This window comes from Bombus affinis, chromosome 17 (genome assembly GCF_024516045.1).
Source record: "Bombus affinis isolate iyBomAffi1 chromosome 17, iyBomAffi1.2, whole genome shotgun sequence".
Taxonomy (NCBI): domain Eukaryota; kingdom Metazoa; phylum Arthropoda; class Insecta; order Hymenoptera; family Apidae; genus Bombus; species Bombus affinis.
In genome coordinates, this window is record NC_066360.1 from 2,222,827 (window position 1) to 2,249,424 (window position 26,598).

General features: G+C 35.7%; 3 protein-coding genes across 12 annotated transcripts; 2 read left to right on the forward strand and 1 right to left on the reverse strand.

Annotated features, from left to right (window-relative positions):
• The first annotated feature begins 267 nt into the window (after positions 1–267).
• Positions 268–4,278, forward strand: LOC126926221 (X-ray repair cross-complementing protein 5-like). 2 transcript variants are annotated; one of them, XM_050742443.1, is made up of 13 exons: positions 268–575; positions 1,271–1,381; positions 1,444–1,658; positions 1,759–1,887; positions 1,960–2,026; positions 2,102–2,239; positions 2,327–2,480; positions 2,562–2,701; positions 2,772–2,915; positions 2,994–3,139; positions 3,215–3,457; positions 3,555–3,714; positions 3,828–4,278. In XM_050742443.1, the coding sequence occupies exons 1-13, from the start codon at positions 567–569 to the stop codon at positions 3,840–3,842; spliced, it is 1,671 nt and encodes a 556-aa protein (XP_050598400.1). In that variant the 5' UTR covers positions 268–566; the 3' UTR covers positions 3,843–4,278. The 2 variants fall into 2 exon arrangements, with proteins under 2 accessions (XP_050598400.1, XP_050598399.1); XM_050742442.1 differs by lacking the exon at positions 268–575 and adding an exon at positions 1,046–1,128.
• LOC126926223 (cytochrome P450 4c3-like) lies at positions 598–23,180 on the reverse strand. Of its 3 annotated transcripts, none has more exons than XM_050742452.1 (9): positions 23,032–23,180; positions 14,001–14,198; positions 11,357–11,542; positions 7,802–7,871; positions 7,602–7,728; positions 6,319–6,555; positions 5,723–5,885; positions 5,299–5,636; positions 598–3,443 (listed from the first exon to the last, which is right to left on the reverse strand). In XM_050742452.1, the coding sequence occupies exons 2-8, from the start codon at positions 14,182–14,184 to the stop codon at positions 5,299–5,301; spliced, it is 1,305 nt and encodes a 434-aa protein (XP_050598409.1). In that variant the 5' UTR covers positions 14,185–14,198; positions 23,032–23,180; the 3' UTR covers positions 598–3,443. The 3 variants fall into 3 exon arrangements, with proteins under 3 accessions (XP_050598409.1, XP_050598407.1, XP_050598408.1); XM_050742450.1 differs by lacking the exon at positions 23,032–23,180 and adding an exon at positions 21,237–21,456; XM_050742451.1 differs by lacking the exon at positions 23,032–23,180 and adding an exon at positions 21,237–21,456 and having other exon boundaries at positions 598–5,636.
• Positions 6,716–10,775, forward strand: LOC126926227 (uncharacterized). Of its 7 annotated transcripts, XM_050742461.1 has the most exons (7): positions 6,716–7,095; positions 7,197–7,264; positions 8,246–8,275; positions 8,473–8,881; positions 9,109–9,331; positions 9,628–9,715; positions 10,357–10,775. In XM_050742461.1, exons 4-7 carry the CDS (start codon positions 8,627–8,629, stop codon positions 10,535–10,537), a joined length of 747 nt encoding a protein of 248 aa, XP_050598418.1. In that variant the 5' UTR covers positions 6,716–7,095; positions 7,197–7,264; positions 8,246–8,275; positions 8,473–8,626; the 3' UTR covers positions 10,538–10,775. The 7 variants fall into 7 exon arrangements, with proteins under 7 accessions (XP_050598418.1, XP_050598420.1, XP_050598414.1 ...); XM_050742463.1 differs by having other exon boundaries at positions 6,716–7,264; XM_050742457.1 differs by having other exon boundaries at positions 8,154–8,881.
• Positions 23,181–26,598: the final 3,418 nt, after the last annotated feature.

The window sequence follows — 26,598 nt, forward strand, 5'->3', positions numbered from 1 at the left end:
GTGTATAGTATTGTGTGTATTATATTATCTATTTATAAGTATGATGTTTAACTTTAATTAGTTTAAATTGTTAATTACTAGTTTTTAAAGAATGACACTTGTTTTTAACAGAGATTCTTAGAAGACAGGATAGGACATTTTTCCATCTTTTTCTATTTGTGAAAATTTTTAAATTATCGAAATATATTTATTAATAACAGTATGAATAATGAAATAATATATCGTAATCGTATTTTTACCAATACCATATTTTATTGAATAATAATAATATAATAATTTTATACGCGTATAAAATATAAAAACATTTCATTAAGAACATAATTTTACTCGTAATTGTTAACGAATATTGCCTTGAATATATTTTCTATTCATCAATCTTACCAATTTAAGTATTTGGATGAACTAAATTAGCGCGCGCTCATATGTGGAAATAGATGCTCTTATTGGTGCAAAATATTGTAAAGTCAAATCGAGCGTACCTATTGGTGTAAAATATTGCAAAGTCCCCACCACTCGCAATTTACGAAAGTTGCATAGCGCGGGATGACATTTTACTGTTAAAATTTATGAAACGGGTATTGTTACGTTATCCCATCATTACTATTATAGTACTTTTATTTCAACGTTATCATTATTTCTACACTTTTACATATCTGCGTTTTACATAGTTCTACATAGCGCACTTTTATTTAATCATTTATTAACCACCATTAATCACCATTTTGTATCAGCATTGTAATCACCATTACATATTATAAGTGCTTTCGATACTGCTAAAGACCAACAGGTGTGACTTATTTTATTTTGTCCAACTATTAAAGATACAAAAACTAAAATATAGATTTTGTTGTATACACTTAATTGGTTCAAGTTTTCTAATATGATATAACATATAAAAGAAATTTCTTATCAAGATAATTTATATGTTTCCACAATAGTTGTTAAAAATATATTATACGCCCTTCTTCCGCAACAGTGATTAGAACATTTTTTTCCTGAATAATAATTAATCTTTCTTTTGTAATTAACTATAATTTTTTTTTCTTTTTAGCATTTTTAAACATAAATATCGTTGAGAGCAGCATATATTAATTCCAATTGTGTAAAATGCCACCGAAAGCACGAAAGGTTATATTTTGTCACCTTTAAAAATATATTTTATTAATTCATTTCCTTTAAATTTATGCATTTTTAAACTTATGGTTGAATATCAATATAATTGAACCATTCACATAATATAATACAAGAAACATGTTAATGTTATTTTCAGGAATCATTAGTGCTATTAATAAATATTGGAGTAACAAATCCAAATATAGAAAATAATCATTCCTTATTGGAGAAAGCAAAACATATTGCCAAGCGAAAAATTCAAAAAATGGTATTATAAAATTTTAATTTAATGTTATTTACTTTCAATTATTAATATTTGGTATTTTTTAGATTTTCTTAACACCAAATGATGAAGTTGCAATAATGTTAATGGGCTCCAGTGTTACAAAAAATCGTTTGGATACAGAACATGTAGAAGAATTTACAGATTTTCAGATTCCAAAGTGGGATCTTGTAAAAAAATGTATGGCTTTAGAAGGTACAAACCATTGTTCTAATTGGATTGAAGCACTTGAGGCTGCAGTATTATTTATGAAAGAAAACACGTATGTTTAAATATATTACGACTGTACTTGTGGAAATGGTAAAAATAGAAATATTCCAATTCATATTATAATATCACTCACAATATATTTCTTATTTTAGTATTTTACCTTCTACAAGGAAAATCATTTTGATGTCCGATTTTAATGAAGAACCGGATATTATTTCACAATTTCAAGCAGATACAATTGCAGATTGTCTTTCAACAAACAAAATTATATTAGTCACACTGTAAACATCTATTTTAATTTTGTTATATAAATTATTGTATATAATTTAATATTATAATTTTATTATTTACAGATCAGAATCAACTATATCACCTACTCCTACACTTAGTGAAACCCTTCTAAAAGATGTCAATGAAAAGGTTTTATCTATTAAACTATCTATTTTTATAATATATTACTGTCAGTGTCATTATTTAATTTATTTTATTTACTAGATTAATGGTCACCATATAACATTTGATAATGCCATATCAGATATGAAATTTTATACACCGATACCATCAAAACCATCTCCATCTTATTATAGCTTAGAGTTACTTGATAAAAAAATACCAGTTGTTTCTTATGCTAAGGTAAGGAGAAATTGTGGAGCAAGAAATCATTTATGTGTATTATGTTATATTGTGACTGTTGTAATTTAATATTGCTATTTCTATTAGGTAAGAAAAACAAATTTTCCGCCATGGAAAAAAGCCAAAGGTGATCAAAAGCTCCGATCAGAAACAAAATACTTAGATAGACAGAGGGTTTCTTATACAGCAGATAACATTCAAAAAGGATACAAATATGGAGGAGATTTTATTTCAGTACCTGGTATATATTAATTTATTTTTATTACTATAAGTATTATAATCAATATATTATCATAATACATGTATTTTATTGTAAATGTAGAGGATTTAGAGATGAATATAAGACAGAAAGACAGTGAAAGAAGTTATCGAATTTACGGGTTTACAGACAGAAATAATGTTGATTTGGAGTATTTTTACAAAAGTTCCAGTTCTGTTATTTTACCCAATAGTCAAACAAATGTATGTCTTAATATTTTACTTATACCAAAAGAATTTCGAATTAAGCTATATATCTATCTTGATTTTTTAGAATGTAGTGAAACCATTTTATAGTTTAGTGCAAGCAATGCATGAAACAAATTCAGTTGCTATTGTGAGAAAAATTTTTAAAAAAGGTGGCGTGCCTAGAATGGTTGCATTGTTTCCTTGTATTGATATTCCTGATGAACCATGGGTATTGTAAAATATATGTTTTTATTTGTATATTATCTTTTGATATATTGTTTAATATGTTGTTTATATTTGTATACAGTGCTTGATAGAAATACAATTAGTATTTGCAGAAGATCGAAGGATCATGGAAACAAGATCCATGAAGTCCACAATTAAACAATTAAATACTCCACAAAATGAAGCTATAGATAGTTTAATAGATTCTCTGATGTTAACGGATACAGAGTAAGGATACTAGCATTTTGGTATATGTAATTAACCATCCTCTATATGATTACACATTTACATTACATTAAACAGAAATGATAGTCAGATTGATGGGTGTGAGTGTTTTTTACCAGGATGCATGCCAAATCCTGGTGTACAACATAGATGGGATATGTTATCATACCGTGCTATTAATCCAGATAAACCATTACCGCCTGTGGAAAATTATTTAAAAGAAATTTTTGAGATACCATCGATAAAAAAAAGAAGTAAATGCCATCTGCAGAGAATTGCGGAGTTATTTCGATTAGAGAGCATAAATCTAAAAAAAGAGAAGTATATATATAAGCATTTTCTACACATATATTAAAGCTTTCATTGTTTGCAGCAATAAAAATATAGTAATATATTCTAAATGATATATTTTATTTAGAAGTGAGATGAAGCAGAAAGATAATATGCAGATCAATGAGGATATCGATACCGATACCAAAGAGTCTAATAAAACAGAGGACATAGCTGATGTTGAAACTAATTTGTACAAGGAATCAGTTCTGTCTCTGGATATTTCAGATATTGATCTTGATGAACTGGTATAATAAGAAATAAAAACATATGTTACTGTGTATATATATATATATATATATATGTATATGTATATGTATATATTTGAACGTTTATCTAATGTATTCCATTTTTATTTTAGGCTGCTAACATATAACTTCTGCAACTTGCTAAATGATTTATGATTGATTTTTATGATATTTTAAAAATGTCTGAAAGGAAATCTCAGAAAATATCTTGGAATAATTAACAGTGTGTGAGATATTACATGTATATTCTATTTTCTTAATAGGATATCTGTTTTACGAGAAATCGATAAAATCGACGTTCGCATCTGGTGTTCGTTGCTCAAACATCTGTCAAGAGCCGGATTATAGAACGTCGATTCAATGAACATCAAACATGGACTAATTATGTACATAGGTATGGAATAATAATTTTAAATGAGAGCTTACTACATGATAATGCAGTGCTATTGCACTATAAGGAATCTATTGCACTATAAGAAACTATTGCACTGTAAGGAATCAAAATTTTTTGTGGTTATACATGGTGCTTTACTAATTAAATAAAAATGGATAAAAGATTAAGAATTATTACATGTATAATATCCTATCATATTTATACTCATATTTTCATCTTGTAAAGTAAAAATATTATAAAATATCACAATATTACAATTATGTTTTCACTCCTTCACTCAATAAGTGCAAAGTATTTAATAACTAAGTATTATAGCTGTCTAATAAGAAAATATACATGAAATTTAATATCACTTTCGAGATAATCAACAGATTCCCAGGCATTGGCTAGTGTACTAATACAATGACCCAGCATTTTTCATTCTTTGTTATTATAGATAAACGTCAATTAAACTTAAAGAAGTCCAATATACATATATTACACAAGTCCTTCTCAACGAGTTAAAACTTCAAAATAGTTATAATTGCAGCGAAAAACCTACTTACTAATAACAACATTTTCATGAGTGGGCAAATGGCTGTTAACATATAAAATTAGAGATACAATTGTAATAACTTAATGTGGCAACATTCGAAAGACATAAAATAATTGTGTAAAAGGAATAAAAAAACTTTGATTATCATGACTCTTGAGCTCCACAACAACGTAATACAATTTGTACTACATACAGTCGATGCTTAATGTTTATGTAATTTACAGATAGATATTTCTTATTGATTATTATACAAATTCTATTAATCTAATTTCCTATGATACTTTTTTGCTCTTAAATAAATACGAATGACTGTCGTGATAAACATAAGAATATGACATAAATTAACATCATTATTGTTATCACAAAATATGATCTCTCTAACATTGATATGCAGAAGAAATCAGCCTTTTGCTTATAGTTCAAAGTATGTATATATATATATATCATTATAGTGAAATGAAAAAATCGAAATAATACATAATTATTATATATTATTCCAATCTTTTCATTTCACTATAATGATATATATAATTATTATATATTATTCCGATCTTTTCATTTCACTATAATGATATATATATATATATATTTTATTTCGATCTTTTCATTTCACTCAGTCATGTATATTGCTGCAATAAAATTAAACAAGACTTGCCTATTTTCGTGGTGTAATTTTTAAACGAAGTCCATTAGCATTGTGTAATACCAATTCGCTAGTGAAACGAAGTTGATCCTCTGTATCCAAGGACTTGACTTTGAAATTTTTCAATATATGCAAAATAAGAACTTTGACGATCATCGTGGCATATTTCCATCCTATACAATTACGAGAGCCAGCACTGAAGGGAATGAAAGCATAAGAAGGATATTTTGGTCCATTGGGAAGAAATCGTTCTGGTCGATAAGTGTCTGGCTCTGGGAAATATCTAGTATCACGATGAAGAAGGAACGAATTTACGAGAACCGTCGATCCTACTGGAATTTCATGCCCCACTAGAAACGAATTACTTTATTCAAATTTTCTATCTAACATGAAAACATATCTATGAAAACATATCTTAGTGTACATTTATACTTACAAATGGTAATAGGGTGATAAATCTGTCTTGCGATGAGCGGTGCTACTGGGTAAATTCTCCAAGATTCTTTTATGCACGCTTCTAACCACGTTAATTTGCTTAGTATATCTAGAGATAATTCTTCCGTTTTTGCTATCTCATAATATTCTTCAAGAATTTTTTCCTAAGATAAAAGGTGACAAAGGTATATAGTAATTTAATAATTAGTAATTTAATAATTTTATATTTATTACACATCGAGAAAATATAGAGAAAAACAAGATATTTATACGTTGTAAATTTCGTTATTTAGAAATTGTCGTAAGCATTTTACATGCTTTATTGAAAACCAATTATACATAACAATACATAATTCCTATATGCGTATTAAATTTATCCATCCAAGTGTTTTCATTATTTAGTACAACGAACATACACATAACTAGAGATTATTAATCTACAATGAAATCAATAAATATGTAAAGTAATTTTCTTGGAAAGCCACATGTGAAAATGTTTTGCTCTATATTTTTAACTTGTTTTTTCATGTAAAACCATCTGTTCTCTAATCGTATCATCGATTGCAGGGCATGTAAAAGTATGCGGTGTAAAATTACCTGGTACTGAGGATGTCTTCCTAATGCATACAGGAACCAGGATATGCTAGTCGCAGTGGTATCGTGACCCGCGAACATAAACGTATTTACCTCATCACGGATATCAACGTCACTAAGTACTTCTCCATCTTTCGATAATTCCAACAACAAGTCTAACAGAGCTTGACGTTTATGAGACCGTTCATGGCAATTCCCATCCTTTCTGGCTTTCCACTCGGCTTTTCTTTCCGCGATTATCTAGTTATATTGGATTTAAAATTTAGATAAAGTTAAGTTAATTAACAAGCTATTTTCTACTGTGCGTTTATATTATCTATTGTAAAGGTCTTGTCGAATTTTTCGAGTAAGAGAAATTTCACAAACGATAGCGATATAAATATCGTACAGTGATTAGTATTTTTCAAGAGTAAATTACTTTAGGGACGCAAAATTATTGATTTTTAAAATTGTCCGCATATTGCTAGTGAAACTAATTTTTCGAAGTTCAATTTAATCCTCATATATGCGGATCAAGCAGATAACGGCTAGAGACCAATATGACGTATCATCAAATACACTTGGATCGAAATATCTCGAAAACTGTAAGATGGCATAAAAAGTCAACAATTTTGCATCCTTTAATTATCCCACATCTTAGATTCAAAATTTAAATAAAGTCAAATTAATTAACAAATTATTTTGTACTGCTTGTTTATATTGTGCATCGTGGAGGTTATCGTATCGAGCTTTCCAAGACAGGTTGAATAAATGAAAATGACATAAACAGGTTTTGTACAGGTATTAATATTTGTTGGATTACGTATTCAAAGAAAGAGAAATTCAACTTTTAGAGGTTAATTATTTATCTACGAAACTAAATGACAGTTTACGTTATGCAGTTTATGCGTTATGGCAATGCACCTGAGGATCATAAAATACACGACGAGTATAGGACGAGAATGTGACTGTAAGTATTTGTGAAATATGATTTTTTATTGTAAGGTATAGAGATATGTACATTACAGCTTACAAGTATTTGGACATGCATGTTAGTAAAATATGTAAATTAATAGGAAATTAATGGTCACAAGCAATACGTATTATCTTTTTGTCAAACCAGCAGATAATAAAATGTGAAATGTGATTGTAGAAGTAAACTTTGACTTGTAGAGAGCTTCTTTGAATTCTGGTTATAGAAGCAATATAATGATTCGTATAGAATTTCATAATGGGGCAGAACAGAAGCTCAAGTTGAGATTTAACTGTATTTAACTGAAATGTAAAAGGAAAAATTTTGTATATACTTTGTTAATGAATCCATGAGTAACACGAAGTGCTTGATCGTACTCTTTGCCCCAGCTTGTTAGCTTAAAGATCGGGTCAAAAGACATCCATACATTTAGAAATCTTCTTTGCGAGATGGAAGCTAGTCTGGAAGAAGTATATGTATAAATAACATACTTGACACTTGCTCTAATGTGCATTTAGTAGAAAATACTCTTACGTGTTCACAGCGAGCACATATTCGTTTTCAAAATTTTTTTGCGCATTAATGTTACATCCCATGGAACTATCTGTAATGTTACAAAACAGAGATGTAAAATTTTCTTAAATATTTTTGTTTCTTTTTTTTTTTATATTTTCCTCAGAGTAATTTACAATTTGTTTGTACGAACATTCGGAGTTAGGGCGGATATTATGTTTAGGATAATTCGCGAGAATTAGTTGTACGATGCTGGTTGCACGGAATAAAGTACGTAATGTACTATCGAAGCTTCGCAAAGTTTTTCACAATTCATCCCTTTGACTAAAGTGATCATAGTCGTAAATGGAGATTTTTTTAAATCGATTCCCAGTGTACCAACCTGTCTAACGATAAGAAAGAGTGCGGTAAAAGCCTATTGTTTAAATTGATGAAATTATTCTAATCCGGCTAACTTCTCACCAGTTGCAACCTTCGCAACACTCGTTCACGCAGGTACAGTTTTTGAATATACGTAAATTAATTTATCCTTCTGTGTCAAATCGTTACAATGGCAAAATGTTTCCTGTATGAATATTCGTGTAGTTTACACGTAGTAAAGTGATATGTAGAGTATATTACTTTTTTATATTTATCGTATAGTATCAAATTGACACAAGGGACGAATTAAGACTAACAAAATTCGATTATAGTTGAAGGAGGCAATGGGAACGTTTGATTCTTCGTTGTTTGAAAGATGTCCCGTGCATAGGATGCCACACGAGGAGAAGAATCGATAAATAAAAACGGAAGATTTTTACGATGTACAAAATTTGTTAAGTGACATACGTATGTTATCAAGAGGAAATGGCTATGTTGCTCACCACTCGTCACTGGGGATCAGACGAATCATTTAGTTGCTTTAGCAAGACATTCGCGAGCAAATTCACAAAATCGCAAGAAAAGCCGAACAATGACAAGTCAGTTTCGGCGTCCGATCGTCTGCCTGAAGACATTCCTCGGAAACAGCTGGCGAAACGGAACGCGTTGAATGTTGCATCGAAAATTGCAAAATCCAAGACGACTAAGGCCTACAATGACATCGTCTTGGAATCTAGTCACGTAGGTGTACGACTTCGATCACGACATCATAATCGATCGATCATGACATCTAAAACCATATATGCGTTGAAAAGTATGCTTTATAGCGAAACTCCGCTTATATGAATTTCATTTTCCACTAAAGAAATTTTAGTAATGCCTGATCGACCGAACTTTGACCAAAGTTCTGTTACTTGAACTATCGCGAAGCGTCAATCCACTTTTTGATGACTTCTTTTCTGCATCAGGTAAAAGCATCAGCACTTCTATACGAAATAACAGATCGCACTAATCAGTTAGCCCAACCACGCGTTCGAACCATCGAAGAAAAGCTGTCTCAGACACGACCGAATTCAACGCAGATTCCGAAAGCATCGTCGCGTATTATTGAACTTTCTAGGCCACGGATCCCTTATCAGTATCCTCCTAAACCGATTGGATACGTTGCGCCTGGTGCTCTCACGGCCGTCGGTTGGTATCCGGTTTCTTTAACGCGCTTCTCGTCGAGATGATTTTTAACGAATTACAAGCTTATTGTTTCCGCCGTTTTGTACCACTTTCGTATTGCTCTTTAAAAACTCTGACTGCTCTCTGTCATTTCTGATAGTTTGGGACATTTTTGGCGATGAAATAATTGTACCAAATTAATGATACAACGGTTGACTTGAGTTGAACAGATTAAATTCACTATTCGATTCTAATCGTTCAATTGCTACTGTGAAATATGTATATCGTTAAATAACTGGTAATTTGAATTTGTTTGCTAGCCACTCAGCGTATAATTGAATTATCGAAACCAAAAAAGAAGCGGAGATCGAGCAAAAGAAAATCGAAATTGCATAATGAAAAGTCACGGTAATAACGAAATTGAAATTTTCTCATTTTCTCGTATAGTATTACCATCATTGATAAATAATAAATAATGCGTATAAGCGCGATTATTATGAATCTAGTGGCTTTTCCTCCACATTTTTTGCATCTTTCTTTATGTCCATAAAAATAGCGATAAGTCTTTCTTGATTACCTGGCGGTAATAAAATAATGTTATATATGAATATTAATGGGCAAAGAGGAGGATAAAACTATTCTTATTCATTAAAAAAAGTATTACTATGCAGGATAGTCACCGTAAGGTATTACAAACTATTTTATCTGCTTTTTAGTAGAAGTTAGAAAATTCTTCTTTACTATTTCTCTTTTTTAAATTAGTAAATTCTATACTCTCCTTAATAAGGAAGAGTTGAGTAAAACGACACACATATATTTACGTTTTCTAATAATTTATTTGGAAGCAAACGATGTTTGCTGTAGCTATTTACTTTTTTCTTTTCCGACGTATAATTAAAAAGACGTGATTAATCTTGCGCTTTGAAACAATACGTACAATTCTAAAAATAACGTAGTTAATTCAAACGATTGCGAGTAATGGAGGCGTATAAGTTAACTGAATTATTCACGTTGCGTATCTGATGTAAAAATAAATCTTGTTATTACAGAAGTTACGTAAGGCGCGGTAAAAAGAAGTTGGACAATAAATACACTGCGTTGCTTCGTCATAAGAATGATCGAAAAATGAGGAACAAGAAGAGACAATTGAAAACTTCAAACTCCGACAGGACCATTATTATGGTTGGCTTGAAATTGAAGGATGATAAGAAAACTCGTCGACATTCCTGACTACTGAGAACGATGCGTGATGTTTTCTCATTGTCGTTCGCAGTTTCATAACACAGTCGTTGTTTCTAATTGCGCGTAATGAATTTTCCACCCGTATGTAATATTTTAATGTCTACTTATACATGATAATAAGCGTTGTTAAGTCAGCGAAATTTACAAACTAATTTATTCTAGCAATGACTCTATAAATTTTGTATAGTATGTTTTGTACGAATAATTATTCGATCACTATGAAAAATTACCGGTGGAAATAGTTATCCGTGATGGCGATCAATACCGATTGCATCATACGCACTTTGGAATGCAGATCTGCGATTATGCGACAATACGCACGATCGATTTGCGTTCCTCCTTCGTTCTATTTGAAAATATAGCGCTAGATATATATACAGTGCCGTGAATAATCATTGACTCAAACACATTTTCTGCGTTATTTCTTCAATGTTTCTACGAAACCACATATCATGTCTGGATATGTTAAGTAAAATTGTTTTTGTAAAGAGTAGATTGAACGCTAGAGGATATCAGGAGATGTTATATGTCTTTCTTAATCGAAATAGAAGACAGAAAGATAATATTTATATTTATATTATGATTTATATTATAATATGGAATTACATATATACGATTTTGTTAATTTTTGTTTTGATATTATGAAAAATCGAAGAATGAGGTTGAATTTATAATTATTCACGGCATTGTACGTATTATGAAATGTACTCCCATAAACTTTAAAATCAATTTTCATAGTTCATAAACTAATAGTAAATAAGACAATGGAGAACTAGAGCGACGATACGCAATATTGAGTAGTCTTACCGCATATTATATCCAACGTCGCTCGTTTGGCATAGGGAACAATGTCGAATTCTGGTTTATCGACTTCCTGATTTAGGCATGAGATTAGTATTTCGGCTTCTTTGATTGCCGTCTTCAAGTATACTTCTAGAAGACCACTGTGGAAGGTTGGTGTTAGCAACTTCCTGCGAAAATGCCATTTCTCACCTAGAACACGGTAGACGATTTATTACGTTTAATTTTTCATTCTTTTTCTCTCGGTTATTCTTGCGATAGGTTAAAGAAATTAATCAAAAGGGTTTAAACTAAGAGTCACGACGAGAAAATGGTTAATGATGTACTCCCGGACAAAAAGATAGCAGGTAGTATAAATCTGGAAAATTTTATCGAATAACAAACAAAAATACAGAGATATATTTCGTTAAATTAAGAAGTTAACTTTGCTTTTTATAGCTTTGAGGTGGAAACAAATATTTTTCTACAAATATGGTAAGAATTTTCAGTCGGTCAAAATGATTGTTCAAACGCTGTTCAAAAGCGAAAATTTACTCGTGTTTATCAAAGATTACCGTGTTAATATTTCGTATAGCTTCCTTTATTTTTTACAACTGCTACCATTCTGATTTGTAACGATTTAAATAGCATTTCCATTTCACTTTGACCTATTTTTTCCCATTTGTGGGCAATGCAGTTTTTCAAATTATTTGTATTCTGAAATTGCCGTCCATCTTCATAAAGTCTTCTATCGAGCATATCCCAATAATTTTCTATTATATTTAGGTTAGTTGACTTTACTGGCCATTGTAAAACATCGACGTTTTTCTCCAAGAATTACTTCTTTACCGACCGTGTATCGCGGACCTCGGTATTATCGTTTTAGCGTACAAAATTTCCCCCCGTGATATGCATTGCACGTACTTGTATTTGTTCGCCAATCAAATCAATAAACTTTTTAGTATTCGCTTTTCCGGAATAACACACAACTGTACTTGCACCATCAATTTGTTGGCAACTTGCAATTTTTCCTCCCTCTGTAAATCATGGTGATAATACCTCCACCTATTTGGGCCATCTAAATTAGACTTCTTTATACCCGTGAAAATAACGTTCCTCCACTTTTGCAGCCACTTTGAATGCCTCTCGGCAAATCCCAGCCGTTGCTTCTTATATCATTTTCTTGCGTTTAAAATATTTACTGTCTTGTAAAAAATGACTATTTATGGTATTTACGCCAGTTTCCTAGCACTTTCCTCTGAAGTCATAGCTACTCTTAAAGTCGCTCTCCTTTCGTTGTACGTTATCTTTCTAGGATGTCTCGTACTTTTCCGTTTTGCGTAGTTTTCTGGATCCTTAAGAGAACGCTATATTTCTGCTCCTCTCGATAATCTTTGCAATTTTTCAAATAGAATATTTCTCCACGACTCGGAGTATCCGATTACCAGAACAAGTAGATGCAACGAATCTGACCGTGTCAATGGTTCATATACAACTGGTAATGAGAACAGCATATGTTCTTTTTTCCTGTCTAGAGAATCGTCGTATGTTTTTGTATTTAGATTAGTCTAAATAATCGCAAAAAGAAGAAAATATGTTTAGAATTAAATCTATTGGTACGAATATCGCGTTTCTAAACGAATGCTATCCAAACGTACAGCTTTTCTCTTGTCCCTGGAGATAAGGGGAAACTTAGTAGAAGGGTAGCTTAAATTTCAATCCCCTGGTGATAAGATGGCGAACTACTGAAAGTAGGTCTTTCGGTCTTCTCGTTCATTTATTTGAAATCAGCTGATTTACTTACGTTTCAAATACCAAGTAGTAGCTTTCGGTAATTGGAAAGTTTTTTTCCATGGGATTAAAAATATGCCATTCGAAATTTATGGTCATCAGTCACTATCAATGCCAAGCAGCGATATACAAATATACATGCATATTTAATCGATTTCTTTTTTAATCGATCGCAAGATAAAATTCTATTCTCGGAATCTAGATTCTTAATTCATTTTTACGAGTTTTATGAGTTTGGAAACATGAATTTGATTAAAAAAGTGCTGTTACGTCATTCGACGTTTCTTCAACGTAATCGCTTCTTCGCGTTCACGCAATTTCGTTTCGGGTGCAGGTTAAAGTTCCGAGGAATATTTTGTTCGAGATACCGTAGAATGTAAAAAATATTCAGACAGTAGAACGTAATAAAGAACTCGACTCGAGTTCGTTCGTCACACAAATTTTTGCTACTGGTTGTCTGGCTGGCAATCTGCTGAAACTTTTCAACCGAAAAAATGCTGGCATGCAACGGTTAAATGTAGCCTCCAGAAATTAGTGGCCGGCCAAGTAGATCGGGCTGATTCGATCTACCTGTAGATCTTTTTTTTTTTTTTCGTCGCTTTCGATCGTATCGTTTCTTCTTCGCGTGAACCTTTGGGCGTAGGTAGGTTCGACGTGTGCGAATTTTTTCATTCTTGCAAAGATATAACGCGCTATGCGGAATACCGTTTCTCGACGGTTGAATCGCTAATTAGTATTTGGCCTGGTTTTTCGACCAATTTTTCCTGAGTCTAAATGGAAAATAAATTTGGACGAGAAATGACCGGAGGAGCGAAGCAGGATCAAATGGACGCGAAATAGAAACCTATGGATCGTATTAACGGTTCCTTGTAGTACTCACCAGTGCTTGTTACCAAACCGGAACCAAGCCAAGGTCGTAAGTATCCATACTCCAAGCTTTTATCGATGTGAACGCTACTGCTTAGCAGTGGCTGTATCGCTTCTGCCTTGTAGAGGAAGATAAACGGTCGCATGCCTACCCAAACCAAATACATATCTCCTAACTCTTTTCCCCATTTTAGCATCTTTTTGAAGGCTTCTGTAACATATAAGCGTTCTTTCTTTAATTCTAAACACGACGAACAAAATCTTTAATAAGAGTAATATCTTTTTGGTTTTCCTAGGGAAATTTTTACCGAAGGTAGTTCGTTGGGACTTTTCGTTATCGACGAACTAATATCGAATTTCGGTCGGTAATTTGTAAACGTAATGCACAAAGATAAGTTATCGGTTGAAAATTTGATCAATGTGATTGGAATACAATTTAGAAAATAAACAGGGAAGGTATATGTTTTATATGATATTGGACGGCCTCGTATCGCTTCTTCGACTCGCCAAAAAGCGAAGGAATATCGAATAAACGCATATCCTCCGGGGAGGAGGGTAGATTCTCGCGTAAAGTGTTTTTTTTCTTGGCCAACTACTAGTTGTATAGGATTGGACGGATTTCCGACACGCGGATATAATCTCGAAGTACAAATGTAATTTTTCTTATTTCAACTACAGTTACATTGCATAATGTAATAACGCTACGCACTGCTACGCTAGATGTTGCTTATGTTTTTAGTGAACTTCATTCAGCGATGTTTCAATGGAGCCAGGGAGTGGGGAAAGAAGACTCGATAAACGGACTTTTGCTCACATCGGATTCTTTAATATCGAGTTTCAAAAAAATTGCAAGATATATGAAGTTTTTGATCTTTGTCCCGAATCCTCAGGCGGTGGATCTCGCTCGCATAATCGTACGATTATTTGACCTTGTTTTCGAGTTATAACGAGTTTTTCCTTTATCAAACTAAATCTGCATACCTTCACATTTAATAATCTGGCGTTTATTTATTTATGCGTGAGATAATAAGACGAAGAATTAGAATACAAGGTTCAATGTCAGATATTGCGTTCTGCTTGTTAATAAGGTAAATCACACTAGCTTCGCGACTGCTTCCTTCTATCTCTTCCTCCCGACCTGCGTAGGATTATTTCAACATAAAACTCGCTGTAACCGGAAAACAAAGTCGAGAGAAACTTTAGGGACTTTGAAGCACCGATTGGAGAACCGCACTGAGATGTGGGAACGAAGGGCCCGCAATATAGAAGAAGAATTATTAAGAAGCGGGGAAAGAAGAAGAAGACAGTTCGTACAACGGAGTAACAGAACAAAGAAGAGATTCACGAAGGTCTCGAAGCAAATATTCTTATCTGAAATGAAGTGGAAGTCGAAAGTGTCGCAGTTTTGTAAGATCGTCGATGTTTCCATGTGATTTACAGCGGTCGCTGACCCCAGACATCGTTCGTACAGAAACAGACTTTTTGCAGTAATCATCGCGGCCAATCAAGTTATTGTCGTATCTCTAAGCTCGTTTCAGCCTCGTGGCGCGAATTACCTACTTGTTAAGAACACGATGCACAGCGTTTGAGAACGATCGTTCGATCCGGAAAAAGTTATAATATGTTCGCCGTTCTCTATTATTTCATTCTTCCTCCAACTTTCTATATCCTTAACGATCCGTAACTACCTATAGAATTCGTTTAAATGAGATAGTATGTATGTACAGGGTGTCGTAAAAGAAGCGCTATCATTTTACTCGGAAATTGTTTTTAGTCGAGTCTTTCCAATGACGTATGCGCGAGATAGGACATTGGCCGAGTGATCTTCGCTGCTCTACAAATTTTAGAGAAACGACAAAAATATACCACGATGGAAGACGGTAAAATATCGCGAAACGTACTTAGGCAAGAGGCTAACACGGGGACACCGCGTATGAAAGAAGATAGAATAAAGGAAAATAAAAAGAAAACAAACTATTAATCTACAAAGTTATCGGAAAACCTATCTGGGCGTACGGCATCGAATTACGAGGAACAGCAGCTGACAGCCGCATTAAAAAGATGGGATCGATGCATTGGATCATACATGGCACAATTGCGAGTGCTTCGCGGTATGTTCGTGACGATGACCTCGGAAAAATCCTAGGTACGAAGACAGTCACGAAGACAGTCACGAAGACAGTCGGAGAAGAAATGGAATGCCTTGCAAACAGGTAGCTAGTTGCCACAAATAGGTAGCAACGTGTACACGTTAAATTTATCTCGAAGATTGCTGAGAGCACATCTGGGTAAGAGAGTTTGGGAAAAATTTCTTTCAACATTACAATAGTATCGCGCGTCGTACGAGATGCAGCCCCATTCTGCCGAAACCGTATGTTTTCCAAGTATCTGACCGACCCAATTCAAGCGAGAGGAACGTATCGGGTTGCCGATGCGTTCCAAGTTCTTAAGAACAACGTCTGGTGCAATACGGGAGGATCGTTCGCGCAACTCTCGCTCGACTACATGGAAGACCAACTCGACACAATCGAGTTTCTTCGAAGCGTAAAGAAGGAAGAAACCATGGGATATAGGTCGATTTGTAGAAGAAACGCGTGTTTGCTCGTTGAACTTTTATCGCGCAGACTGACGATAGAAAAAAAGTGGTTGAGGTTAGGCCAGTTGCTAGGCAAGGGGTGCGGACTCTCGAATTTTCTGACTTTGCATTTTCTCGAGATGGACGAGGCGGAGAGAACGAGTAATCGATGAGTGCGTATTTCCAAGGAAGAGAAAGTCAAACCTAACCCTAACCTAACCCTATGTCGCGGTCATATCAGGTAGCAACAGGGCCCGAGGCGATCGTTCGTGACGCTCGTAACGGTTCGCAAACAATTAAACGATAAAGCGTGGCAATTTTAGGAAAAGGAAGGTAGGCCGATTGCAAGAAACTGCGCGTCGTTAGGTTTTCCTTCGTTACGAACGGTCTGGTCGATTGCTCGAACTATTTCCAAAGCTTTATCGAATTAAACGTTTGTTGCAGCGTCGCAATACGACGATCGTCGTTGTACGCTATCGCCTAGAGATTCGACGTTTCTGGAAACGTCGCGAAGAGAAGGAACAAGACAGATTCGAACCAGAAAGACCAGCGTTGCGATTCTAGTAAAAGAGAAATGGCTGTACGCTGACACTGACCGGACGTTGACCGGTAAAAATGCAACGCGAGGCCATCGAGTAGCAACGATTCGTAACGAAAAGAACAAGCATACTCTCGTAGACCTTGGCGCGAACGAGACGCTTACGCTTTCCTTCGGATCATGGTGAATTCGAGTCATCGCCACAGTTTGCTTTCTCTGCTACGCTAGTGGTGTTATCGTTCATTGGCAACGTACTTGCCAGTCTCTACGAAATTTTATCTAAATTATGTCACACTAGGATAACGTTCCTTCGTAATTAATTCGATATCGATACAATACCGACTGTAATTACGCAACAGATACACGTACATATCGATTTACACAACGAACTATTTATATCTATACATCATGTACGATTTATATCCGAACGAGAGTATTGCTTGTTAAACGATTTCTTAAAATCATCGTCATTGCTAAGAACTTTTTCCTTTTTCGCGCCACGTGTAATTGCATACAAGAATCATAACGTTATTCAGGCCGCGAACGACCTCGACCCGCTTTTTTCTTCGTCTGGTTATGCGCGACAGGCTAACCATTTATCTTTAGCGTTCAGCGGGCCGAGGTGGATAAATCCTCCTTTCTTTTTTCCTCCTTCTTTCTCGTGACTTTCTGTTTGTTTCGCCGGTGCACGGATGAACGTCCCGTCCACGAGCGCCTTTCCCCAACCGAATTAAAAGTCGTTTTCCAAACATCGAACTTTATCATTCACCATGACCACTTTCGATACGCGTTGAAAATGAATTATTAGACCGATGCATACGAGAAACCGTTTCTCCCAAGTTGCCACTTTGCACGCCGGTACCAGCCATTCAGTTTCCGGTAATTATTTTCACGATTTTCGAATACGTTACCGGCTGCACGATTCCGAACAACTTTTCCCGGTGCGCGTAATCGACATAGTTTCTGAAATATCCGCGGAGAATTCCGCCTATACTTGCGCGCCAAATTAAAATTAAAATCTCGGATTTTTTCAACATCGAACAGATATCAGAACGTTATTGATTACTACGGGTCTAGGTGCGCGGTGTAAAAGATACTTTAAAGCGATGCAGCGTCCTTCTTAGACCACTACCATTCGATGGATTGTAGAAATCCATAATCGAGCGTAGAATTATTAGATAATTCTGGAGATAACGAAACCAGTTTACGAGTAGGTATAGCCATTACGTTGTTATACCATGTTTGTTATAATGTTCGTTTATTTAATCGAAAAAAGATTTAGCTATCCGTAACTTTGGAACGAAAGGGTTGATGATGATACAATATTTCTAATCTTACGTAGATATATCAGGCGTATGTAACTTTTGTAAAATTCCATTCTATATCTTCGGTTTAGTTATTTCTTTTGCGGGAGGAAGGGCAAAGGTGAAGCGCAAAGATCGCTTTTATATAATATTTTTAGATTATTTTTAACGCATTTAGGCTGAACTTCCTTTTTGGGGTAGGAAATCTTTTTCCGAACTCTCTTCGCGAGATCCGATAGCGATCGGCGAGTAGAATCGCGATACAACTTCGAACGTGGAAATTCATTTGTTCGGAAATTACGGCTCGTTAAATTTTGGTACTTTTAACCCACTCTATCGTGTACAACTTACCCTATCTTATGCATTGAAGATAGACCGTTACTGACATAAGATAGCGTTAGTCTCTGTTGACATTACGAACATTATCGCCGTAGTATTGGCTGGGCTATTAATTCTCCGGCCTCCGGAAGACCAAACGCGTTGTCTAAAATGATATTTACCAAGTCGATTCGTATATCGGTGGCGATTTTTAAATTGCCGTATCAACGGGTTCAAAACTGTTACGTTTAAGACTATCTGCCACGTCGACTCGTATATCGATTACGGCGGTTAAGCCAATGAATTTCCAAGCTGAGAATTGCTACACAGATTGTGTTAGAAACGTGGAACCTACTCGAGGAACGATGAAACAGTTTCGTACGAATCGACATTGCTATCCGACATTGTTTCTTTGTTCGAAATTGCAAAATTCTTCAACACGCCGGCTGCGAGTTTGGATACAGGCCGAGGATGGGAGCACTTCGTGCGAAGATAAACCGTCGCGGACCATCGAAACGGAAAAATAGCTATAACTTTGAAAGAAGGTCGGATGGGACACGTGTCCACGCGAAACTTTTTCGTTGCTTCTCTGTCTCGTGTCCACTCCTCGAGTTAGGCTCCACATGTTGTGACACGCTCTATATTTCCTCCTTATTCACCAAATACTATCGGAAGATTAAAAAAAGAGCGGCCTCCCGGAACGAAGTTTAACCGCAAACTCTTGCAACGCGTAATTCTCGAACCCATGGATTCCGATACTTTGAACCGTTATATTTCGTCTATATTTATCGATCGCTGTCGGATCATGCAAAAAAAGGTATGGAAAAGAAGTGGCGTCGCGAAACAAAGTCGACGATATTATAAAATAAATTTATATTCGTTCGATGCGCCAGAAAGATCCGTATGGTATGATCGATTCTCGTTCGGCTATTTTACTATATATTAATAATTATACACATACGTATATAGCGATACCAAGCAACGTACTCGGCTATCTACGAAATCCTTCACTTTGTTACTATAAATCATACGTATTTACAATGAGATAATTCCCGATATCGCATTTATATATTTAGATGCTCTCTTTTAATCTCTCTTATGGAAATAAGTGTATTATTCGAAGATAAGGTTCGGTAAGTTCGCGGTCGATGACAATTGCTTTCGGCATCGCGTTACACGAAACTACGTAATCGAATCTGCCGCATATTTGCCAGGGGTATCGAGTGCACCGCTGTACCGTACCAGTAGCGCACCAGCATCGCGCAATTTAGCTTTCACCGGTGTAAATTACACGTTTACCTGTGGTTACGCGACACCGAAATACCGACCGCGAGTGTCTCCGTTCTCGATATCGGTGCATCTGCCTGCATGGTCAATGGCGCGAATTTCTTTGATGTCGAGGTTATCGCAATCTTGTACAAACTTGGAAATAACAGTAAGTAAATACGCGAGCACGCAGAATTACGTACGTGGTCGAATCTGACGAATATCTCCGATATCTCGTATTTTTGAGGAATATTTACCAATGCGATATATTATTCGCCATATAATATTTATCAACGCGACGATCTACTCGTCGCAAAAATGCTTGAATTATGGAATTTCCTAAGCTTCGTATTTCGAAGAAATACGCAACAAGTAACGAAAATGTGTTACGTCAAATGTTACGGCGTGTATCGTAACGCGCAGTAACGCGCGGTAATCGTGGCCCGTGGCTACCTGTCGAATTATTTTACGTTTTCGAGAGTATCGTAGTATCGTTGGATTGGACTTTCGATCGCGTTCATTTTCGCGCATTTTCGCAATCTTTCTATAAATTCGTTGAAATCTTACGGTCTTGTAACGCGAAAACGGTTTATTGGAATTGTATCGCGCTGCCTAAAACGCTAACTCACATAACGCTTGATTCAATTGCCTCACAATAATTTTTTTACAAACTATCTGCGACGGAGTAATTTATTGCTTTAGCGGGGCGAATGAAAAATGTCAGAATAGATTATATTTGACAGTGGTCAACTGTGAAAACGAATTTCTTCGGGATAATCTATATCACGAGTACCATTCGTGTCTGTCACATTTGAACCATAATCTACAATTTACGCCACGTGTATTACTCGACTTTGTATAGCAACGGATTAAGAAACGACACGTATCAAATGGTCACAGAAATGATCGTGTAATTCGGTATTTTCGTACTTTATGTCTAAAAACGGATCTGTTAAATTTACGCACGTGTAAAGGTATATTCGTAGCGCGGGAACGACGAGACGGGGGATAGATTTCTCTTGGAAAAAAGTCGCGAGACGTTCAATTTTTAACTGACAATGAAATACACGATTTTTAGATTAATCTTGCGTAGGAATATTCCCGGTTGATTAGTTTAGGCTAAGAGTCGAATCGCGTGTAGATGATATAGCAAACAACGTATCGTAAAAATTCAAAGAAATTGTGAAAGAAAGTCTTTACGCTACGAATAGCTTAAGTGGATGATGTCTCAGAAAACATATCGCTTACCTTCCGGACTGCAACATAATTGATACGCGTTGCCAATGATGGGCAAAGCAGGCGGGTATGGCACTTTTCTTAGGGCATACAGAAATCTCCCTCGTCGGACCACCAATAACAGAACGATTAACATCAGGCACGTGGACAAAATTAACGTTAACCACGATCCTCCTATGGCGATCATCGGTAAAGACATTCGAAACGAATACGACGAATCCATTAAGCAGATTTTTCAATGGTAAAGATAATTACTGTAGAAATGCGGAAAATTGTCGCGCGAAGGATGATAAATACCGAGAAAAGGAAAGAAGACTAAAAGCAAAGAGGCACGGAAGGCGAGAGCGAGGGTCGAGGGTGGTCCCTGGGATCCACTTTAACGAACTAAGCGGTAGTCGATCAGGATACGGCGAAAGAATGGTGAAAAAGAGGAAGAAACGGAGGAAGAGAGGCTGCCCCGGTCGCGTGCAACGCGTGTCATGGAATGACTCCCTGTCGGTTATGCGTGGTCGTACGAAAGAGTCGCCCTTATATACTACTGAATGCTCTGTGTACTACTACTACATCAGCGGCCAGTGGCTAACTCCTCCACCAATAGAAACAAACACGTGAGACGTGCATGTATGTGTATATGCCAGGCGTCGACTGACTCTACGTACAAAGGTAGAGCCCCCCGTTTCTTTGTACGCGTGTCACTAAAAATGTAGAAAATTTACATTTTCACGGAATATCGGTTCATACGCCGCATGAATTTTTCCGATAGTACGCACGTACCATGCTCCGGCCTCTTGGATCGCGCGATTCATATTTATGCGCAACGATTTCCAGGGACGATACAAACGGTCAGTTATCCTAGCGAAAATCGAGTTTCGTGAATACTCGTACGTTCTCTACATCGTCCACGTTGTCCACGTTTGTTATGTGTACGCGTATAAATAATACATGCGAATAGCAACAATGTGAAAGATACACGAGAGATTACGAACGATTCGAACGCTATCGGTTCGAGCCACCTTTGCATTCAAGGATTTCTCGGCGAAATAACTCGTCACATACGGTGATCTACTTTTTAATCGTTTTGTTCGACAAGTATCGCTTAATCGCTTAATCTTAATCGCTTGACTAACCTAATTATGTATTAAAACGTATTTTTATTTCGAATAGAATACGAGAAGATTTGCTCTCGAAGCGAGTTCTCGACCTTATTTCGGGTTAAATCTCTTTCTTTAACGAGCCGAACAATCGAAATACCAAAATTTAAGGATCGCCGCGAGATTAGAAAAATCTAGAAAGGAAAGCGAAATTGGTTTGAAAAAATGTTTCGAGCGGTTCCGGATCGAGAATAGGAAGTAACGAAATTTGTAATTCGCGCAAAGGAGCGGCCAACGTAACGTAAATTTCCCGAGACATATTTTTATCAGCGACAAATTATGATAATTATTACTAAACGCGTTCTTATGCGAGTTCCTGTGTTTTCTAGAATATAATTGAAAAAGTACAGACTCGGTAGAAAACCGTATTGCGAGTTAAAAATTAACGTCTCGTATATTTTGACATATCGTAATTCGTATAAAAAATTCGCGCTCTATTTATCATCAACGACGAAACATTTACCTTTGTGATTTGGAAACGCAACGGAGGATGAACGTATCCATGTTGTTCAGTTTTAGGAATTACGCTTTACGTTTTAAGCAATAGACGAAAGAAAGCTACTGTTTTCACGTGAAGAAAGTTATTATCTTGCTTGGCGCATAACTACGAAATGATTTTAAGAATTTTGGATGACGTATATAGGTATGTAGCGTACCTGCGATAATCTTTCCACGAGTACGACTAAACGCGACCGAACTTTTGATCTTCGCCAAACGAGTCGCCACTTTCACTGCTAACGTTCATTTCACTGCGTTCGTCACCTTCGATGGACACAAAGTTTTCGCGGAGAATTCCAAACTAAATGAAAACACGGCACAATGTTCGCCTCGACGTGCTGACAACGTTCTTTCTCTAAGAAGATATTTTAATCGGTGCCAATGTTGCACTTTCGATTTCGACTCCCATTGCATCTCTTTCGAAATCATCTACTTGTACAGGCAATGATCCATTCACTGACAATAGCGAGTCTGATTTGATTAAGCACATGCCAAATTACGAACACTGTTAGGCGCGAACCGAAAGAATCCGACGATCGAACAAAGGCTAAGTTCGGATAAACAACGAAGACGAAGCGATGCGCACGAGATGCACAAAAATGTGATTGAAAAAAGGTCGTAAAAACTTCCGAGTGCTTCGAGTAAACGAACTTCGAACGAATGCCGAGCTGTCGTTGAGAACGCGAGTAAGACCGGTTGATACTCGTTAGGAGTTTCTATCTGAATGATCGGCGAGCTATAAGGATCGATAACGATCGATTGCATAATTTGATAGTCGATGTTTTCGCACCAACGTATCCGTAAATAATTCTCGCGCGTTCTACCTTTTATTCCTAACATTCTCGACAGGTTTTTCGCTAATGAGTGCACTGCGATTTCTTACGCTATATTTCTATACGAATTTATGTTTCTATAAGCGTAACTAACGCGGAATTTGGAAATTATACATCTTAAATATACATACTTTCGCGTATCATACGCGTTCGGTAGATTTTGAAATTTTACGTACATGAATGCATAAAGATTTGCAGTCTTGCAGCGAGCAAATGATCGAAACTTTCTTGTCGATTTTGTATCGATAAAATACAAATTAGGTTTTCGTAGCATTGTATGAATGTGAAAATATTACCCATTTAATATAAATGGACGTAGTTACTTCCTATAATTATATACGGTTACATGTCATTAGATACGGTAAAACTACGTTTTTCGATCGGGGGACAAGCGTGTCGGATAACTAGACTGGACGTATCGAATAAAGCTGAGTCTACATCGTCAGACAAGTGTCCGCAGACACGTGTCACGGTTAATCGGAATCTGCCTTTCTGCGGATTTTCCACGAAAAACGGATGTTGATTGGCTGCAACACGTGTCCGTGGACGATCGTCTGTCGATGTAGACTTGGCTTAACTGGACTTCTTTCGCTATTTACCATTCGCATAATCGGAGTTAATTTTTATATAAATAGATTCTACCAAGTTGAAATTTGTAAGTACAGTAGAGCTTCCCTTATCTCTTACGAACTAACAGGATTAGATAGGACTAGGATTAGGATTAGGAAGAGAACCTAGATTGTTCTGATAATAGAACAATCGCATTTTGTCATACGAAATTTCATTTGTTCAAATACAGACTGAGATTAATTGACAATTTTTTTAAATATTTATGAATCTCGTATCTTTCTGCCTGTCACAAAAGTCACATTCTTTTTGTACCTGGAATCACCGAAACCCTTGTTTCGAATGCCACGAATTTTTCGGAATGGGAAGGCATCTCTCCATTACCACTTTCGTTTGCTGTTTCCATTTGTATAAAATCGTCGTTATTATCGTCTTTATCGCAACAAACCCATTTCATCGGTATATTTAAGCTTTTTCTACCGACGCCAACATCCGAGGAATCTACGTGCTTCGGATAATTTTCAATATCGTGTTTTTCATTTTTAATGTTTCTGATCGTCTCTTATATTTTTCCTAATTTTGTTGCATTTGCATCGCTCTCGATTTCTTTAATCGTTACTTTACAGTAATAGTTGCAACGCTATTATTACTAGTTGTAATTACTAGTTTCATACTAAATTGTGACAATCAGAATTCACTCGATCGAATAGAGGATAAAATGCATTGTATGTGAACGTTAATAAAATCTATGGATATTTCCGTTACTGGCATTGAAACAAAGTTGTCAAAAACCTTTATTCGTAAAAGCGATAGGGGGCATGGCCTGCGGTCGATGACAAAAGTTGAGAAGCATATTCGGTAAATCGGGCATTGCGATGACATCAGTTCGGATAAACGGAGTTCTACCGTAGTTAGGCAGTTTCGATGCGTTTGATTAATTCGATTGTGTCTCTTTTGTGGCTATTGAAACGAGAACGTGTAGGAAGCCAAGGACGATTAACGGAGAACGCCATTAATTTTTTGTTTCCCTCTTCGCCGGTCTGTACGGTTAGTACATTTGCAAATTTTTTGCAACACCTTCCGTTCGATCCGATGTCCGATCTATATGTTAGGTTATCCCATAAGTTCGTGCCGACTTTTGCGTATACATTTCGCGTGTCGATTTATAAACATACGGCGATAAGGGACCAATGCGCTTGAAAAATGGGAAGAAGTTGTACAACGAGAGGGGCATTGCATTTTTTCACGAAACTGAAAGGTATGTAAACAATCTTAACATATATAACCGCTCGAAAAACGAAACGAACTTATGGGATGAGCTAATATTTGATCGATATCTGCGTGCTACTGGTATTTAAATCAACAGTCCTGTGATTACCTTTACATCGTATTTTATTAATTTTATCTCCGCGATTTAACCATCTACGGATATAGACGATGCAAAACGTACAGGGTGTCCCAATTGCCTTGCAACCGTTTGTATATTCTATAAGTTGAGATAAGGACGATGTTCTGCCATTGGAAGAATCGTTAATGAGTTATGGCAAAAGATTAGAATTGTAACGAACGTACGTTACTGCGTTGTAAGATATGAACTGATCAGGAATGTTTAATCAGATAGTAAGTAGGAAATATCACGATAATTCTTTGTATCATAAATTAAATGTTTTGCCGCTGTTAATCTTGTATTCTAATTAGAATCATAAAACTGTTATAATATCTTCCGACTACTTACAAGCGTTCGTTACCGCTAATTTCTTATGTCCTTTTCTTTTATTGACGCAACTCTTTAACAATAATAAATATGCCATTCTATCCTTATCTCGACCTAAGAGATATATCGACAATGTTTCTTTAATATATCAGCGAAGCTAATTTTTAAGAAGCAGTTGAATATTAATGCCTGCGACTGCTGATGTCGATGCGACATAACGAGTCAGATAACAATGTCAAAGATGGATGAACGATGGACTTCGCCAGATAAAAGGTAAACGATTTGCAGTTCATAGAAACTCGTCTATACGACGGCGTTGAAACGTCTATCAGCATTTGAATGAATCGTGTCCTTCTGTTAGATGTCAATGCACATTACATCGATATGCAACGCGTAACATATGCTCCCTCCTCTTTCTCTTCCTTTCCATCTTCTCTTCTTTTCCTCTGGCTCTCTTCCTTCCTGAAAATAACGCGCGATTAGAAAGATGCAGTAAATCGATAACACTGCTTGACAAGCCAAACGCAACGAGAATATGATTAGTTTATTAGGAGGCAGATTAGCGAGAGAGATGCGTGTATGTGGTAGGAAATTCGAGCGAGTGAATCGAG